Source organism: Sciurus vulgaris (assembly GCF_902686455.1).
Source record: "Sciurus vulgaris genome assembly, chromosome: 5".
In the NCBI taxonomy this organism is placed as follows: Eukaryota; Metazoa; Chordata; class Mammalia; order Rodentia; family Sciuridae; genus Sciurus; species Sciurus vulgaris.
The window spans coordinates 106380196-106400903 of record NC_136465.1 but is presented as its reverse complement, the minus strand read 5'-3'; the positions used below and the strand labels follow the sequence as shown (position 1 = coordinate 106400903).

General features: G+C 34.1%; 1 protein-coding gene across 1 annotated transcript in view; it reads left to right on the top strand.

Annotated features, from left to right (window-relative positions):
- ADAMTS20 (ADAM metallopeptidase with thrombospondin type 1 motif 20) overlaps window positions 1-20708 on the top strand; it is a 143714-nt gene that overhangs the window by 56404 nt on the left and 66602 nt on the right. The window contains 10 exon segments of the mRNA XM_079139494.1: window positions 4470-4615; window positions 5821-6002; window positions 6100-6236; window positions 6681-6798; window positions 9392-9487; window positions 12197-12363; window positions 12514-12643; window positions 18341-18467; window positions 19974-20184; window positions 20327-20491. Coding sequence (XP_078995620.1) covers window positions 4470-4615; window positions 5821-6002; window positions 6100-6236; window positions 6681-6798; window positions 9392-9487; window positions 12197-12363; window positions 12514-12643; window positions 18341-18467; window positions 19974-20184; window positions 20327-20491 — 1479 coding nt within the window.

Below are 20708 nucleotides of genomic sequence, written 5' to 3'. Positions count from 1 at the left end.
TGTGCATCAGCAATTGTTCCTTTATACAGAAGTGAAATTCAGCTGTCCAAATGCACATAATTTGCTCACTCTCTTTTCTATGGCATTTGGATCCTTTCTGATTTGCGGCTGTTATGAATAAAGCTTCTATGACCTTCTCTGTGCAAGTCTCCTTGTAGACATGTTTGCATTTCTCTTGGGGTAGACTTGCTGGGTCATAGGATATGCATACGTTTAACTTCATAAGAAAGTGTCAAACAATTTTTCAAAGTATGCGCAACACTTTACACTTTCCAATGAAGAAATTTTCAATTTCTCTGCATTCCTTTCCAGATTTTGATACTGACAATCTTTTTAAAATTTTTTAGCCATTCTAATAAGCACAAAATGAAACCTCATTGTGGTTTTAATTGCATTTCCCTTATTATTATCCCTGAGGATCATTTTATTTGCTTACTAACCATTTGAATATTCCCCCTATGAGATGGGAAGGTGGGCATGGTTGGGATACTAGGTCAAAGTGATGAGATAGTGAGATGTGTTTTAAAGCCAGTGAAAATTAAAAACTGAGGTGGCATTTAGGGTAGCAACATGTAAGACATGATAGATATGCATTCCCTTTATTAATAGAAAATAGTGAGCCCTATATGTTAACTGTATTCAGCATTAAATGAACCTCTTATTGATGGGACATTATAAATAAATACATTTTGCCTTAACACTTTCCTCTAGTCCCTTAATTTTGTGAATATCTTACAAGTGAGTCTGTCTAGATACTTTCAGTAGTAAATCAATTTGTGTGAAGTCATTCTGAACCCATCTGATGAGTTAATTGAACTACATGATGAATAGTATAACCTATCTTTTTCATGCTCTATTCTCTCATTATATATAATTATGTATGTATGCATATGTTTATATGCATGCATATGAATCTGTAGATATTTATAGATATAGGTATCTATATTTATCTACATATGGATATATAGATGATATATCTATAGCTGTGTGTGTATATACGTATATATATGTGTGTGTGTGTGTGTGTGTGTGTATATATATATATATATATATGAAAGAGCATAAAAGGATTATTTTAATTGTTTCTGGGAGACTCACAAAATGCACTTGTACATAGTACATTCTACACTCTATTCTGAGACTTTGTTTTTGTTCACTTCTAACAGGCTTATGCTATTAGGTAATTTGTTCTAATGGAAGGCACAAAGCATTTTTTTGCCTTGCTGATAAAATTAAGAATTGGATTATTTCATTCAACAAAGGTTTTTCAAGGGTGTACTATGTCAGGCACTATTCTCTGTGCTAAAGATATATGAGGAAATAAAACAGATGATATCCCTTCTTTCCCAGGGTTTATATCCTTGGGACAAATTAGAAATATTAGAATAATTAATATATAATAGTGCCATGAAACTAATCAATGCCATAGACAATAAAAATAGAGCAGGAAGAAGATGGAAGTTTTCTAGTAGGAGAAGGTAGATCGCAATTTAAAATATAGTGGTCAAGATAGACCTTGCATGAATTTGCCAAATGAACTCTCTTAAAGAAGGTAAGGGAATTAACTGTGAGGATATTTGGGGTCATCGAGTTTCAGACAAAAAGAACAGCTGAACTGCTAAGTCTGGAGAAGCCCAGAATGTTTAGGGCAGAGCATACAGCACCTCACAATTGGAGTAGATTGAAGAGAGAGAGACTTGCAGGAACTAGCTGGGGAAATATTATATAGAGCCTTGAAAACACTGTAAGAACTTAGCATTTACATAAAGTAAAATAATTGAAGGCATTGAGGAGAGTCATCATCTGATTTGACTTAATTTAAAAACTGGTTTTGAAAAGGATCATTCTGGTAACCATGTTGAGGCTAAACTGTAGAGGAAACGAGTGGAAACAGAGGGTAATCTATTACAGGGACAGAGGTGAGAGACCTGGTGGCTCAAGCCAGAGCGGGAGCAGTGAGAATGAGGAAAGGTCAGTTGCTGATGTAGTTTAGAAGGAGCCCAAACATTTTACTAACATGGATGATTCAATGAGGAAGAAGAGGCAGGATGACTGTAGGTTTTTTTTTTTTTTTTTTTTTTTTTACCTACAGTGAACAACTTAGATCAATTCAGGAGAAGCAGGTTTTGCTGGGGAGGGGCAGGATTTTGATTTCCAGTGTCCTTTTGAAATGTTTCTTAGACTATCAATTAAAGATAAGTAACCTGCTATATGTACAAATCTGAAGTTTAGGAGAGAGATCTGGACTTGGTGTGCTTGTTCATAGAAAAGAGTAAAGGGTATGAATCTGGAGATGTTCCAATATTAAGAGATCACAAAGACAAGTTAAAAGTAGCAGAAGATACTTGGGAGGGATTCATCTTTTAGGAAGGAAGAAAACCAAGCATGTTCCAGGATTAATAATGGTCCTGGAAACCAAGAGGAAAGGAACTATATCAAATAGGAAGAGTGATTAAATGTGTCACATACTGCTGATAAATTAAGGAAGACAGAGAATAAAAACTGACCACTTTGTTATAGCAGTACAGAGGCATCCATAACCCACACATGAGCAGGTTCATATAGAAATGGGACATAAAAGCCTGGCTGGGGCAAGGTTACGAGAAAATAGACCGAGTGCATTAGACAATGAGAATAGACTGGAGAAGAGTATTGTAGCTGGTGAGGGAAGTGAGAGCTAAGAAGGGTTTTGTTGTTGCCATTGTTTTTGAGTGTGTTTGTATATTATTGGAAATGATCTCATGAAGTACTTCTCAAATTATCCATAGTAAAGGATCAGATTTTTTTTTCAACATTTCTGGTTATTTATATACTGATACCTTTATACAAAATAAAAATGATTGACTGGAAAAATAAAATGAAAAAGAGACATTAAAAATGCATTGCAAAATTTTCTGTGGAAAACAAGTGACTTTTCCTCAAGAAACTAGAAATAGAGTCATTATATGATCTAGAAATTCCATTTCTGGGACTAAATTCCAAAGAATTGAAAGCAGGATCTTGAAGAGATGTTTGTATACTTATGTTCATAGTGGTATTAACAATAGCCAAAAGGTGGAAGCAGCCCAAGTGTCCACGGATGGAGAGATGGATGAATAAAATGATATATACATATGGTATGATTTGAATGTGTGCTCCTCCAAAATTCATGTTGAAACTTAATTGCAAAAATATTGGGAGTTGGGGCCTTGCACAAATGGACTCATATATGGAAACTTACAAAGGAATGATACTCCATTGTAGTGCTCCTTAAAAAGGAACAGAGTTCTGACACATGCAACAATATAGTCCTTGGGAACATTATACCAAGTGAAATGAGCCTGTCACAGAAAGACAAATACTACATGATTCTAATTATATGAGGTGTCCAAAATAGTCAAATTCATAGAAGTAGAAAGTAGAATGGTAACTACCAGGAGGTAAAAGGAGGGAGAAATGGGAGTTGTTAATGGATATAGGGATTTATGAGATGAAAAAGTTCTGGAGAATGCTTGTACAACAGTGTGAATGTACTTAATACTACCGAACTGTGCACATAAAAATGGTTGTGATAGCAAATTTATGTGTATTTTACAATTAAAAAAATAAATGCAAGTCAATTTTAATAAACATAATCTTGCTCTGTTAGAATCTTAAAAAAGTGAGCTGGGGATGCAACTCAGCCTAGCATGTGCAAGATTTAGGTTCAATCCCCAGCATAAGAAACATTTCTAAACTCTCAGTTCTGTACTTAACTCTTCACTGATGGTACTCGTTCATGGACTGGTGTCAGTGCATGGATACTTTAATTAGCTGTCACCAAGCAATGATGATAAAGGACAGGTGGCAGGGAGAATTGCTAGAGTGATGTTTTGAGTAGTGAGAAGAGATGGGAAAAAGGGCACAGGTGGAGGGATTGACTTCTTTTAGGATCAGGGAGTTTTCCTGTGCACTAATAGATGACAAAATGAGTATCTGGGTGCAGATGGTGTTGGCTGGGTAGAAGGAGTGGGAGGGAATTGTGGTCAGTTTCTTCTCTCAGTTTCCATTTTATTAGTGGAAGTAAGAAACAAGGTCATCTGAGATTTTGGATGAGATATAGACAGTTTTCTAAAAGAGTGAGAGGATCAATATCTTGGAGTAAAATGATGAAACTGTGAACATATGCATTACTAAACTAATGTTTGTTGTTTCGTTTTAAAAAATATCATTTTCTGTGTTACTCTTTAATGTTTCTTTTCCAGTGAGCCTCTAAGTCTCAAAGGGGAGAGATATATTTTATTCTTTTTGCATTCCATAGATCTTAGAGTTATTCAGTAGACAGGAAATATTCATAAATTGTTGTCAAATGTAATCCTATTTCTGAATTAATAATGGTTTACTTTAAATTGTATATTGTTCTTCTAGTAATCTCGATGCTATGATTATAATCATTGTGATGTTCTAACTAGACATACATGAGTCATTTCTGGGTGTGTTTTTTTTTGTAGCACTGCCACCATGGGCTGTGTGTGAACAAGGAAATGGAGACACGTCCTGTAGATGGTGAATGGGGACCATGGGGACCTTACAGTTCTTGTTCAAGAACATGTGGAGGTGGAATCAAAAGCACAGCCAGGCTCTGTAATCGTCCTGAGTATGTCTTTTTTATGTCACTGTAAATTAAGGTTAACGCAAGGCACCAGAAAGTAAACACCAATTTCATTCACTTCTAAAACTGGAGGTCAGTCTGTAAGTTTCTGAGATTCAGAAAACTTCTGGAATATTTTAAGCCATATTGCTATATCTTTGTAGATTCAGACTTTTAAAAACATAGAGATTAAATTTTATAATCTGAACTGATACAGAACCATTTTCTTCATTTTTTTAATGTGTTCTTCAATTTGGTATCAGGAAATAATTTTGAATATGAATGACAGTAACTCTGGCATTTTCAAGTTTACTGTGTTTCTAATGAAAAGTCCTGGATCCTTCCACTTAGTTTTGGCTCTCCTGGACAAAATCCATAGTTTGGTTGTTAGTTTTTACTGTCTTGCATAATTTTATGTCACATTTTCATTCTCTGCTCATGTTGTAGATGCATCATTGTCTTAAGCTGAATAAGTAAACATATTTCCCGCTCATTGAAATATACGAAAGAGCTTAGAGACCTCATAAAGATTTGTTAAAGGAATGTTTCTGTTGTATATATGATATCTAATTTGGCAAGCAATGTGACATTCTTTCCTTAATGTCTTATTAACAAGCATTTTTAATGCAGAAACGTGACATACTCTGAATAAAATCTAACAGTTCATTTGAACTAGAGAATAACTATATTATATTAGAAATCGTTATATTCCAAAATTCTGAAGAGTTTTTATTTTCTAGAATTAAGTTGAAATAGAGCTAGCTATAGATTGATACCATGAAACTCCTTGAACTGAGTGGCAAAAAGTATATACACAATGGAGATGCTTATATACTTCCTTTTTAACATGCTGTCTTCCTTTTTTATTGTCTTTGGCTCACTACGTGTCTTATTTTTCCCCCAGAAAGTGAACAAATTCTGGTTTGATGTTTTACCACAAAAGTCCATCATTAGTTTTTTTGTTAGTTTTGTCAAAAATAAGATACAGTTCTGCCTTCCAGGCCTCAGTGTTCATACGAAGGTGGATATTTTTATAGTTTATTGGCCAGAGAATTGCTTAAAAATCCCCTTTACATATTTCCTTTTAAAAACTTACATTAGTGGAACATCAGTGGTTTTCCTGATCCTGGAAAAGAATGGAACAGTTATAGAAGTAAATGGCAGAAATAATATTGTACTGATGTGCATTAAAATGTAATGAATTTGACTAGGCCAAGAAACGGAGGAAAGTACTGTGTGGGCCGCAGGATGAAATTTCGATCATGTAACACTGATTCATGTCCAAAAGGCAAGCAAGACTTTCGAGAGAAGCAGTGCTCAGATTTTGATGGTAAACATTTCAACATCAATGGTCTTTCCCCTAATGTGAGGTGGCTTCCAAAGTACAGTGGGAGTAAGTAATTATTTTATCTTTGATGTAAATTTTTTGAGACCTAAGAACACATGGCTTTATTATTGTATACCCCAAAATTGACTCTTAATTTTTACAGTTGCCATAAAAGATCGTTGTAAACTTTATTGTCGGGTTGCCGGAACCACTAACTTCTACCAATTGAAGGACAGGGTTGCTGATGGTACCCCTTGTGGAACTGAAACCAATGATATCTGTGTTCAAGGCCTATGTCGGGTAAGGAAACTAGAAGTTTCTATATATGTATAGTGATTTAATAACAATAGTTTTCTTCTCTTTCTCTAACCAAAGAGTCCTTCTGTGGCATCCTAGTACATTCTTATGAATTCCAATAAAGTAATTTTTATATCATGCTGTCTATAGGAATGTGATTAGATTTGTTACTGGCAATTCTCTCTCATTTAATAATGACTCATAAAGCACCACTTGCTGATTTTATTTTGTTCATACTATTCAGAATCAAGATAAAGATGGTGTGAGCTTCCTAAAATGGTAGAAAATAATGGTCATTCAGGTTGTAAACTGCTTTTGCTACTTTGTGACCTTCTATGGTGACATTTAACCAACAACTTTGTTAAAATCTTCTATCTCTAGCCCTCTATCTCTCATTTCTTATATACATTCAAGGAGTATCTTAATTGTACTAATTGTGTTTTGAAGCAAGCCGGCTGTGATCATGTGTTAAACTCTAAGGCCAAGAGAGACAAATGTGGAGTGTGTGGTGGAGATAACTCTTCATGCAGGACAATGGAAGGTGTCTTCAACAGTGCCCATTATGGTGAGCTGTATATTTGCTTCTAGTTTTTCCTTTTATTTAATGTAATAGTAGAATATGTAATGAAGGTGTGATAGAAACACTTCGCTATTGTTTTGTGTACTCTATACCCTTAGTTCAAAATGATTGTGAAAGAAATATTTCCTAAATATAAAAAAATTACATCTTATACCAAATGTACTTTTTAATTAATTAATTCACCCACCCAAGACAAATCTAATTCTTAAAAATTTAATAGGTGCATTATGAGAGTAAGTTCAGTGTTATTTGACCATGATGTGTGAATAGTCCCCTAATGAATGAACATTCCTATAATCTAAAATGTATATACTTAGGATTTTTTTTTTCAGAAAACTTGCTTTAAATTATTATCATTTGAACCACTCCTTTTTATTTTGGTTTGACCTGGTCTAGCTATTGTGTTTGTTATTAATATTGAAAATGTTGATTGAAGGCAAAGAATGAAACCATTAACTTAAATATTGGGCCATAATTATCATCACATTTGATTTCTCAAGCAGTATCTGAATTATGGTATTAATAATTGATATTTGGCCATGATTTCATTTTTACTCAAAATGGTTATGAGAATATCTCAGATATTCTCCATTCTAAAATTTTCTGGAAGAATTTTTTTTATGAAATATAAGCATATAATTAAAACTTTCCTTACAGAGTAAAAGTGTATTATTTCAGCTATGGTTTTCAGCATTAAATTGTGTTCTTATGTGTTTGAACATGTGTTAGGTTATTATGAATTACTTTAGTTAAAGAGGTATAACTTAAAAATCAAAATTTATATTTTTATCTATAAAGTAAGTGTAGAACACTTCATATTCTTCCATACTGGTGGTACTTATTAGATGATTTGTCATACTGTTTTTCTAGTTGTTTTTATTCATTATTTCATGAAAGCCATACACATTTGATCTCCTTTTATAATCAATGACATGTACTTATCATAGTCTTCTGAAAAGTGTATTTTTGCAGGAGAAAAATGCATATTTAAAATTAGTATTAAATAGTTAACCTTGCAAAAACTGTATTGTGAATTAATCGATTTGTAAATGGAGAAAAGTGTTGAAGTCATTTGTAGTACCTTAAATGGCATTGGCCACGTTTCTGCCCCCTGGTGGTCACTTTTATCTTGTCGCCTTTGCAATGTGTCAAGGTAGCTTTCTTGAAAAACTGTAGCAGACATAGAGTGGAAGTAGTGAACAAGAATATTTTATAGTGAAGAGAAGGTGAGTTGAAATTATTCTTGAAGGTTGATAACCTACAACTAATATGTATGTATAGTGTATGCAGACTCTTCCAAACATTTATCACATTATATTTAAAATGGAATGCCTTAAAGAGATAGAAAAAGGCACTGTATGAATATTCAAGGTGATCTGACATCAGGATCACAAATTTAAACTTCTATAATACTTTTACTTCTTAAGTTTATCCAATGTCTCTAAAATTTAGTGCATGAGAAATATTACAATTTCTCTCACTTAGTAAGTAGAGAAAGATTCTAATAAGAAAGGACAAGCAAGAACTTAGATTAACATAACTAGAACATAATCAATTATATACTTACCCTGAGCATATTTGGATAACTATGTATTATGAATGTTTCTGTGTCAGGAAAAGAATGTTTCTGTGTTTCTGTTTCTTGTTTAATGTATATTTGATATAGTATTTCCTTTTTTTCTTTATTGAATTTGATCTCATAAAATAGAGGTATTACTTTTATTTAATTCCAGTAAACTTTTAATTTTTCTTATAGCTAGTTTATTAATAGACTTTAAGAGCAATGTAAAATTGGGGGAGTAGATACAGGGATTCCAGATTGTTGGGGGTAAATAAATATAGGGATTCCAAGTTATACTACAAACTAAAAGCTTATGAAATAGCTTGAACTTTTTCTTTATTAGAATTATTACTTCTCAGCAATGAAACATACTGCTTATTGACTGTCTGTTCACATTATCACATGAAAAGACCAATTGTATTGATATCTTCTGGATTTGTGAATAGCACTTGAAAGTCCATCTTTTTCCCAGTAGAAAATCTAAATGCATTAGTCAAACTTAAAAATGAATATTCTAATTAAACATTTAAGGTGCTGATGTACTAACTTCATTCTATTCTACGTTAAGAATTCTATGCCGGATGTGGTGGTGCATGCTTATAATTCCAGTGACAGGGGAGATTGAGGCAAGAAGATTTCAGGCCAGCCTCATCAACTTAGACCCTGTCTCAAAATAAAGAATAAAAAGGACTGAGGGTGTAATTCAGTTTAAAGGGTCCCTGTGTTCAATCCTTACTACTGAAAATAATAATGATGATAATAAAAGGAAGAAAAAAAGAGAACTTTAGAAATAAAAAATTAGGAAGAGTTATGCTTTAAGAATCTGAAACTCTCTCTAGACAACAGCTGCTTTTTCCCAGTTCTTAGTAACTTATTAAGGTATTGGTTCAAAAGGAATAATGTTTCATTTTTTAAAGGTAAAATGAGATTAGGACTGACTGTATCATTCGTTTAGCAGTAATATCCTCTAGGACATCTGCTTTTGTGAAATTGAACATGTGTAACATTATATTGCAGGTTACAATGTTGTTGTAAAGATTCCCACAGGAGCAACAAACATTGAAATTCTTCAGCACAGCTATTCCGGAAAACCAGAAGATGACAATTACCTTGGTAAACATTTTTAGTAAGCAGCAGCCAATATGTGGTTTGTGTGCAATTTCATGGAGGTCTGAGGTTGATGTGAATTCCTGGAAGGCAACAAGAATCCCTGGAGCAAACACGCAGTTTCAGTTCCTACTGAGCTTAGTCATCTGGCTCTCTGTACATATGTTCTTCTTAAGCTACACAAAATATGTCCTGTTAAAAAGAAACACTGAACGAAGTTCTCAATTTTTTTTTTCAATGTTTTTCTTCATAAGAATATCTTAGATAACTGAATATATGTTCAGTTAAAGTTACCTGTGTATTTAGAATAAAATTCTCCTCCTTTTAGCTATTAATACTTTTGGAACTTTTTGGTATTTATATTTGGAAATTAGCTTTAAAATTTAGATAATTTTGCTTAGACACAACATGAAAAGAATATTTTACAAAACTTTTCATTCTGAGAAACATCTTAAAAGCTGACTTACCTACAATTTACCATGCTGGAAAAGGTAATGATGTTCAGCTGATATTAAGGAATTATCTACTTCCCATTAATAAAATATGAAATATTGGCCCAGATAATTAATACTTACAACAGGGAATGTGAATCTGTTATGAATTATATTTGGCATTAACAAAGTCAAATGTAAAGGGAACAACTGCATAATGGGTACAGGGTATCTTTTGGGGGTGATAGAAAGGTTTTAGAACTAGATTAAGGTGGTGGTTGCACATTTAATTGAATGTATTAAATGCTATTGAATTGTTCACTTAAAGTGGTTAATTCTGTGTTTTGTGAGTTTCTTCTTAATAAATGCAAATGATTAATTTCCCCAAGAGAATAAAATGTAAATATTTTGATATATTATCCTTTTACATTTATTTGAAATTCTTTTTCTTTGGCTAAAAAATTTAACCTGTGTGCATAGATACAGAAAAATGCTACAATATATGTACATATAGGTAAATTATCCAGTAGTTCTCTCTAAGGTTCCAAGTGTACATATATGTTTCCTGGGAATGGACCACAGGTTCTGCCCAAGGTTAAAAAATTAGAAATGTTCATTGATAAAGTATCATACTTTCTAAGAGAATTACAAATGCAAATATTTATGTTTAACTTGAAGTGAGCAAAACTAACATAAAGTCACTAGAAGGGATTTTTTTAATGTTGATGAAATTTTGTAATTAAAAGTTACAAAATGTGTAGAATTGTTCTCACAAAGGCTTTGTTTATTTCCCTTAGAGTTAATGTAACGGATGGTTCTTTAAATAGGCCTATCTACCTCTGATCAAGTGCAGAGTCCTACACAAAGGAATTTCTGTTTAAGAGAATAAATTTAGAACGTTATATGTTCTTGATTGAATTCAGTATAATATATAAAGACAGTTAAACTAGTTCACATATACACAGAAACATGTAACTGATTTTGCAATAATCCCTTCAAGATTTTTTTTCCAGAGGGATATTGCATTTATTATGAAGTTTAGCTGTAAGTCAAATTGTGCTTTTGGTGCAGTTTCCTGGATGTCAAACACATTTTCCCCACATCGTTCCACTGAGAAGTATAATACTAGTAAAACAAGAAGAGAAGCTCTTAATTATTACAGAGTTTTATTATTGTGAAGTTTTAAATATTACATATTCTCTTGAAAATTAAAAATAAGTAGCATAGATTTTAGCCTTTACACACTTTACAAACATTTTCCAAATTTGATCCTGATTAAGGGCCTGTTAAGGCAGAAATTCATATTGATTTATTATGTAATTTAGAAAACTGAACTAGAAGTTTGTCTAATATTAGAAAGCAATTAATTGAGAAAACTCAAACATAAACCCACTGTTTGAATACTAATTCTTTTTTATTTATTTATTTATTTTTTTTGCGGTGCTGGGAATCCAACCCAGGGCCTCATGCTTGACAGACAAGCACTCTGCCAACTGAGCTATCTCCCCAGCCCACTAAATTCTTTTGTCTTTTTACAACCACACTATTGTGGACCATGCAACTTTATATGTATATAGTACATATAAGAATATGTACTATACTGTTGTTTTGTATGTTATGTGTATATTATATAAATAAGTATGCATGTATTTGATGGGCTTATCACCTATCTATGAGAAAGAAAACAAGAAAAGGTATGAATAGAGAGGGAGATAGGAATATTGTTCTGAAAAGCTGATATTCACATATATTTCAACAGTGATAGAGTGCCTCTTTACAAAAAGTTTGAGACAGGTGTATAGAGAATATTATAGTCATTGCATAGGCCTTTTAGAATATTGACTTTAGTTTTAACGCTTTGTACATTTTTTTCCAAGTGTAAATGGAGTCTTGCTGCAGTCTGCTCTTGTTTCCTTCTGTTGATGACCAGGATTGGTTTAGCTGATCTATCTCGTAGGGGCATGATTTCTTTCACCCTGGCCACTTCGTGTAGGTTGCTCCTGAGGCTCTGTACCCCATGGGGGAAGATGACCCTTTCAGGTAGAAAAATGCAGGGTGAATTATTCTAAGATCTTTGGATGATGTGCTGAAGTTTCCCTACTTACAGAATTAATGCCACAGTATAGCAAAGTAAGGTTTATTTCTTTAATATTATCCTTAATATTAATTTATAATTTCATTCTTTAAATTCAAAACAGGCTTTTAATTTAAAAAGTTAAAAAAGCATTTTCTGTACTATTGGCTTGCTTTATGGTTTCATGAGCAAAATTTTGTTCTTTTACAGCCCTATCTGATGCCCAAGGGAATTTTCTCTTAAATGGAAATTTTGTTGTAAGTATGTCAAAAAAAGAAATAAACATACAAGGAGCTATTTTTGAATACAGTGGATCAAACAACTCAATTGAAAGAATTAACAGTACTGATCGACTGGAAGAAGAACTTGTTTTACAGGTAACTCTGGTGGTTAGTAAGACTTCACTTTAATCATGTTAGTGAACTATGCTGGTTAAGTACTTATCATTTATTATTAAATATAGAAATTATGTCTGAAACATGTATCTTTTATAAATTGATTGTATGTTCCTTTGTATCTTTATTGAGGTGCTATGTGTGGGTAATTTATACAACCCTGATGTACGCTATTCCTTCCATGTTCCTATGGAGGATAGGAGTGACCTGTTCACATGGGATGCATATGGACCCTGGCAAGACTGTACCAAAATGTGTCAAGGTACCCTGGTTTTAAAAAGAGATGGTGGTTTAACTGTGCATGCTGTTATCATTCAGTTCCTTTGAATTGGACTGCCTATGGAATCCTCCTCCTTTCCCTATAACACACAGGCATACAGAAGTGTACAGTTTTATTTTCTCCTTCTTACTTTCTCTTCACTTTCTTTGTGTTTCTTACCTAGCAGCACCCATTTAGAACTACCCTTTTCAGCTATTCCTGGTATATGCTCACATTCTTATTCTCTCTCCCTCTCACCGTTTTTTTTTGTTTTTTTTTTTTTTTTTTTTTTTTTTTTTTTGCAGTTGCAGAAATTTTCTCTAGCTTACTTACATCTCTCTTCCTTGTGAAATACCTACCCTTCTCATCCACTCTCTTCCAAACGCTCTTTCTTAGCAACCTGTCTCCTTTTTTGTGTGTTGAGATATCAAACATTCTTTCATTCGTTCCCCATTTCCCTTCCCCAGCTATGAGAGAATACATTTGTACTGGTGGCATGAATGACTGAAAGGAGCAGAGAGGAAATGGCAGAGAAACTTATAGTAGGGACAGCAAATGGGAAGACTAGAGTCTTTGTGTAGGGTGTAATTATGGATGCTTAGTTGTGTAATACATGTTCAATGAAGGACATTTATTGAGGGGCTGCTTTGTTTTAGATTATTAATGAGACCCCAGTTCTGCATTCAGGTTTTAAAGTCTAGTGGATGCAATAGAAGCATTGAGTAGATATCTTAATGTAAAATAGTAATATAATAGTAATAAAATGATAAATGCTATACCTCATCTCTGTGTGTGTCAGAGATGATCACAAAAAGTTGTGAGGAGACTGAAGGTGAGGTATAGGGAAGTTTGTATCAAATGGAGAAGTTGTTTTCATGGAGAATAGAGAGAAAGTTTAAGAATACAGGAGAGCAGTGGTAAGAGGAAAGGAAACCTGAACAGTATGGAGATGAGGAAGCAGGTGACCAGAGGCAATGGCCACAGATGGTCAGAGTGTGAGGGACCATCTAGTTAACTGATGTGACCAGGTACCAAGGGAACTGTGCCGCTTCCTTCAGGAAGAGGTCCACTTGGGTCCTGTTGCTTTGGGACAGCGATGCCCAGAGTGATTGCATGGAAACAGGCATTCCTGTAACTGCTTGGGTAGTGTCTCATAGAAGGTGCTTGGGTAGTGTCTCATAGAAGGTAATCGATGACTGCCAAGTCAGCTGGAATGAATGCTAAAGTAGAAACCAGGGGCTTTGAAAGGCAGATGTAGGAAGAACTCACTTTGGCAGAAAGATCCTGGGTGTACTTTACAGAAGAGCATTGGAATTTGGGGAACTGTTATTCTAGTGCTGAGTGAGTAAAATGATCTGTAGCCTTGGACTTGAGGATGTAGGGGGACAAAGCCAAGTAGGTGAATGAAGGCACATTCTTAAATGCAGTGTACATACCAAATAAACAATAATATGATTCTGGAAGTTTGGGAAATATATGGTGAGAATGGCGGGGGTGTCCAGACCAGGAAAGCCCCCTTAAAGAATCATATTCAAGAGAAAAGGAACTATTAATTCTTTTCCCACACCATATGCTGTGAGTTTGCTCCTTTTTTGTATCTTTTTGGTTTCTCTCAAGATGCATTTCCTCAGTTTTGTTTGCTTGTTTACTACTTTTTCTGCAGACTGAAAGTTATCAGTCCTCAAGATTTTTTGTCAGTGCTACATATTTTCTTAGTATCACAAGCATATTTTATCAGCTTTAATTTTCCTTCAGTTTTTGATCTTTGTCTGTGACCCTCCTTTCTCTTGCACTGATTTGTTTGTGTTGTTTTTAGGCTTGTTATGTGACCATCACCTCCAGATGTCCCTCGTTTATTATCCTGGAAATTCCTTTCGACTTTCTCTTAGGTTGGATTCCTTGTTTTCTAAGTTTTATGAGTTCCTCTTTTTGGTTTTCTTCCCTTATTAGGTGGACATGCTCCTCAGTAATTTACTGAGAAGGAAAGGTAACTTTAGAGGCTTTCCAGCTCTGAAAATTGTTTCATTCCATTCTCATTCTTGCCAAATACTTTCGTACAAATTCTGAAATAGATGATTTCCCTTTAGAATTTGGAAAGCCTTGTTTTATGACTGTTTCCTCAGCTTATTTTTCAATTTCCTGTGCTTGTATGTGGCATTTTCTGTTCTGGAAGTTTTGTGGATCCCTTAATGCTAGTACCTTGATGCCGGTGCTTAATTTCATTTTATTTTTTCTCTATTTTTCTAAGAAATTAGGTTGTCATTTCAACTTGGAAACACTGATTCTTTGTCTTGAGAAATTTAGTTGCATTCGTTAATGTTTTTGATAATTTCCTCTCACTCATTTTTCTCTTATCTTTCTAAAAGTTTTATTATTTGAGTATTCAACCTCTTAAACTTGTTATGGGGCGCAACTTAAGAACAGACCTATCACCACTGAGAAGTCCAAATTTGAGAGTCTTTATTAAGCCAGCCGGCTGACTGTCTCACACAATGCTCCAAAAAATGACTATTGGGAGAACAGCCCCGACCACAGGGTTGTAGGGGTTCTTATACCAAAAATCACATTATTCCTAAGTGTCTATTGCTGTGACTCAAAATTACACATTAACATCATGAGATCATCGACAGAGGGGGAAGTGGGTCAAAACGACCCTTACCTAGGTACAAACTGAAGAATGGTTACTAACATCCACACAATCACTGTTCACATGGTACATTGTTTAGGAGCAATAGGAATCAAAAGAGAGCAATTCTTTACTACATAGAAGTTGCCATTGTATATTATTAAACATGTCACACCAAGTAACTGATGATGGGCACAGAGGCGGGGTATTCCCATGGGAAAAGCTTATTTCCTATATAACATGGAGTCTCAGAGCAAAATGGAGTCTGTTTAGTCATTTCCCTTAGAGTCTGGCCTCTAACATTCTCATGGAGCCAGATCTGTCAGCCCATCACAAACTGAGCACTTATCTTCTAATTTTTTCTCCATTTCACTCTTTTAATGTTTCTCCACATAATGTCTTACTTTTATTTCATGGGCACACTATCTTTTATTAGGCCTCTGAGTGTATTAAGTTTTCTTCTTCTCTGACATACTGGTTTCATACTACTTCTATTTTGTTTTTATTTCTTTTGTCCTCTTTTGTTAGTGACTTTCCTAGAATTTCCAATGATCATTTGCTGGTGTTCATATTTAGGAAGTACTAAGATGCTGATTGGAAGTTCTATGTGGGTCAGACGAGTCAACCAGGGGCTTCGTTCTAGGGTGGCTGGATTGTTAAGAGGTCCTTTTTTTGTCAGTGGGGTGAAGAACCAAATGACCTTGTCAGTTGATCCTTTTTCTTGGTTAAACAGTCACCCAAAAGTGACTCCATCCATCCTTCCTCCATCTTCTGACAGTTGTGATGGGCTAGGGAACAACAGAAGTCATCTTCGGGCCACAGCAGATGGTGAGTTGGGGCTGGAATCTGTTCTTTCATTATGGAGACTTTCTTAATCACCCCATTTCAGTCTGCTGTGCTATCAATTCCCTGTATTGTATCCATTTCTTCAAGTTCTCCTCTCCTACATCTATGCTGTCCACCTGTGGCTAGACCATGTGCTGTGTGATATAGTCACTGGATTTGGAAACTTAATATGAAAAAAAGGAAGAAAATGTATTATTGATAATTTTTATTTTGGTGCCATATTGAAATGGTTCTGTTCCAGATAATTGGATTAAATACAAATGCTATTAAAATTAATCTCACCTGTAACTATTTTTTAATGTGATTACTAGAAATGCCAAGTAACACAGGTGACTCACCTTCTGTTAGCCAATGCTGCTCTTGGCTAGAAGGGTTGTTGTCTAATTGTTCTTCATAAATACCTTTCAATCAATTCTCCATTTTTCAGGTCTATCCCTCAAAACATTCACCTCTTCAGACAAACCTAGTGTCTTTTGATTCCTGGACTTCTCTTGGATTTTGTGGCATGAATTTTTTTTTTTTTTTTTTAATTCACTCTCCACCTTCACAGGCTTAGGGTTCATCTTTCTTGACTGTCAAAAATCTATTCCAGGGCTGGGACTGGGGCTCAGTGGCAGAGCACATGCCTACTAGCACATGTGGGGCACTGGGTTCTATCCTGAGCACCACATAAAAATGAACAAATAAAATAAAGGCATTCTGTTCATCTACAACTACAGACAAAAATTTTAAAAAAATTCCAATCTTCTTTTTATATTAAAAAATTCTTTCTTGCCTACTGTGTTTACTCTTATCCCTGTTCTTTTAGACATATGCCTTTACAAAATTTTTTTTTATTTTTAAGGGTGTTTAAGAAAGATCAGAGATAATTAGTCAACAGGTAGTACATAGCTGAGCTTTTTTTTTTTATTGTAAACAAATGGGATACATGTTGTTTCTCTGTTTATAGCTGAGTTTTATAAACAGAAAGTTGATCATGTCATGGACTGCTTAAACTCTTTGCTGTCCTTCATTGAAGAAAATGTAAATTTAAACTATTCTAACTAGTTATCACCATTTCTGAGTTTACTTTTACTGTTACACTGCATACAACCAACCACCAAATCTCAATGGATTAGAACAAAGTTTATTGATTGCCTATATGTTTTGCTGCTAATTGGTTATGGCTCTACTCTAACTTGTTATCTGTATCCATGTCATTTAAAAAAATTTATGGACTTTATTTTTTAGAGCATCTTTATTTAGGTTTACTGAAAAACATTGAACAGAAAGTATGGAAAGGCTGAATATTCTGCCTTCTTCCTTCCCTCTCTACTTCCCCATGCCCATCCTTTACCTACTACCTCTTTTATTATCTTGCATTCGTTTGGCACGAGTGTATCATTGATGAGCCAATTTTTATGCATTAATATCAACTACAGTCTATAGTTTATATTAGGATTCACTCTTTGTGTTGTGTGTGTGTGTGTGTGTGTGTGTGTATATATATATATATATATATATATATATATAGATGATGATGATGATGATGGTATCATCTAGAGAAGTTTCCCTGCCCTGAGAATCCCCTGTGCTCACCTTCTGATCCTGCCTCCCTCCCCTGCAGTCTGTGACACCACTGGTCTTTTTATTGTCAGTCAATGCCTTTTCATTCATAACTCTAGGCTGAAAGAGCAAGCCTTCCTGAGAAATGCTGTTCTGGAAGCAGAGGGAAAAGGGAAAGAGAGCTTTTGGAACTGGAATAGGTCTCATCCACTTTAGTTGGTTGGTATAAGGCTGATGTCAGTTGACAGGGAAGTGTTCTTCTCCCACAGGAACTTACCATGACATTGTAGCAACAAGACATGTCACTTCCCTTCAGATATAGGGGAAACAAATACTGGGGAACAATAATACCATGTACCATGTAGCATCAGCACTGGCCCTAGCTATTCAATTTTCCCCAATCTCTGTCTTATCCCTGATGTATTTCTTTCTACTCTGTACCTTTCCCACCTTCCTTTTTCCTCTTCACTAAGCAAACTTCTCAATCATTCAGGATTCAGCTTATTTATTATAAAAAAGTCATTCCTGACTGGATTAATATACTAACATATCTTATATGTAGTGATGAAAATTTAGTTTTCTTAGTTGCATTCTTTAGACTATTAATAGAATTAATTAATTAGAAAAGTTCTACTTATGTAAATTCTCCTTTCATTTTAAATTTTCATTTGACTTTGACCAAGGTCTTCGTAGAAGAAAAATTATCTGCATACGTAGGAGTGACCATATGATTATATCTGATCAAAATTGTGACCACTTGCCACACCCATTGTTTGTGACTGAAAGGTGCAATACAGACTGTGAACTAAGGTAAAAAGGAAATAATGTATGATATAACCAGTGCATAATGCAACTAAACTAATAAGTGAGATATGATATAATTAATCATCTGCCTCTGCTATTATAAAATTTCAGATTCACTAATTTGTGATGAAGCTCAGAAATTTATTTGTATTTTTATTCATATTACTGAGTGAATACCAGTACTCAGTTCTCTATACTGTGTGTTAGAAAATGGAAGTCATTTTGCCTGTAAAATAAATATAAGTATACTCTACTCTGAAAAGCCATGGTTTAAAGATTAAAACAATAAATCAGTAGCCTGATTCTATAATTCCCACTGAACTCTTGAACCACTAAATTTATAAGGTTTATGAATTAGAGAATGTATAGATCTTCCTGTTATGTCAGTAATTAATCCATTAAGTAGTAAGCAACATGATGGTAGATCATGGCAGAAAAGCTTGTACTTCTAATCTAAATTCCTTGTCCTCTCCTCCTCCTTTGATGATTAGTAACAGATTGATAAAATAATCCCATCTTCCAATTTTTTTACTTTTTATTTTCACATTGTAGCAGGTAACATTCAGTATTGAAGGGTAAGAATTTATGCATATATTTTTATATTGTTTGAAAACATAACAAAAGTATGGTAGAATTGTCTGATTTAAGTTGCATGAAACACAATGAAATCCTTGAGAAGCTATCAGAAATAAACTCTGTGAATTCTATGCTTCTTTATATGGGGATACTCATATTGTTTGATTGATTTCTAGACTATAATTGGGATAATTTAGCTAAAACTAGCATTTTTACTTGTAAAAAATGTTTTCCCTGCAAACATGTCTAATTAGAGATTAGAATGAGGGAGTGTGATATGTTTTACAGAAACCGTGTTGCCAATTTTTAAAGACTGTGTCCTTATTGATGAAGTCAGATTTCTAGACATTCTCTGTTCATATATCAAAGTACTGTCAGGTGTTTTCATAGGTAGAGACTACCTGCTTAAGAGTCAGATGTCTTCAATTCAGTCCTAAATCTGCCACTAAGTACTTGAATCATCTTGATCTAAACCCAGTGTTTTCAAATGCTTTTGAAAGTTTTACTTCCTTGGACATACCTCCAAAGTTATCAAGTGTTAAGGTACTGTTAATTGATATAGTGTTGGTATTAGTGCCCTGTCTCCAGCTTTAACTATTTCATTTTTATATATGTTGGAAGTGATTTAAGATTTAATGTGTAAAAAGTAAAATTTCTGACCAAAAGAAAAAAATTTTCAAGCGTTCATACCATTGAAATATGTAATCTCTTTGAAGCTTGCTTTTTTAATCCGTAAATTGAAAATTTGAACTATATAATCTCTTGGAACTTTACCTCTCTGATTCAGCGATATATCAAATCTTTTCAGGTAGCATTTCTGTGAGCTCTTAGAATTTTAAAAATTGAATCTCAGGGATGAGTTTCTCAGAATTTACTTTAAAATTTGTGTTAATTAGCACATATGCTAAGTGTAATATCATCTTTTTTTTTTCCTAGATGGCACATCATTGGCAAAAGTGAATGTTCATCCCACTGTGGTCCAGGATACAGGTCCTTGGATGTCCACTGCATGAAGTATTCCATTCATAAAGGACAGACTGTTCCAGTAAACGACCACGACTGCAGTGACCAACTTAAACCTCCTACCCGAGAGCCATGCCACGGTGACTGTGTCTTACCAAGATGGCATTATTTAGAATGGTCCCAGGTACAATAATTATTGCTTAAAGAAGATTGCCTCTTTTCCCTAACTGAATATTAAATTTCTCTGAAGTATTTTTTTGTAAACAATTCAATTTTTTCCATCTCCAAAAGTCATCTTTTTTTCTTTTCTTTTCTTTTTAAATCAGTGTTCCAGGAGTTGTGGAGGAGGAGAAAGGTCTCGAGAATCTTATTGTGTAAACAACTTTGGCCACCGTCTTGCTGACAGAGAATGTCAAGAGCTTCCTCGAATGATTCTAGAGAACTGCAATGAATTTTCCTGTCCCGTCTGGGCTGCTAGTGAGTGGAGTGAGGTAACATTAAAAACGTGAGGCTTAGAACTGTTATTGTGTTAGGACACTTTGCATCAAAGACTATAAAATTCACACATATTTAACTTTATCATTTAAAAAATATTTTTTTATAAAGGCAATAAAAGTTTTTAAAATGGCTATCCTTAAACTGTCTATAGTTATTAAGTTAGCAATAACATTTGCTGATGTTTATAACTATTTTTTATAAGAAAGTGCA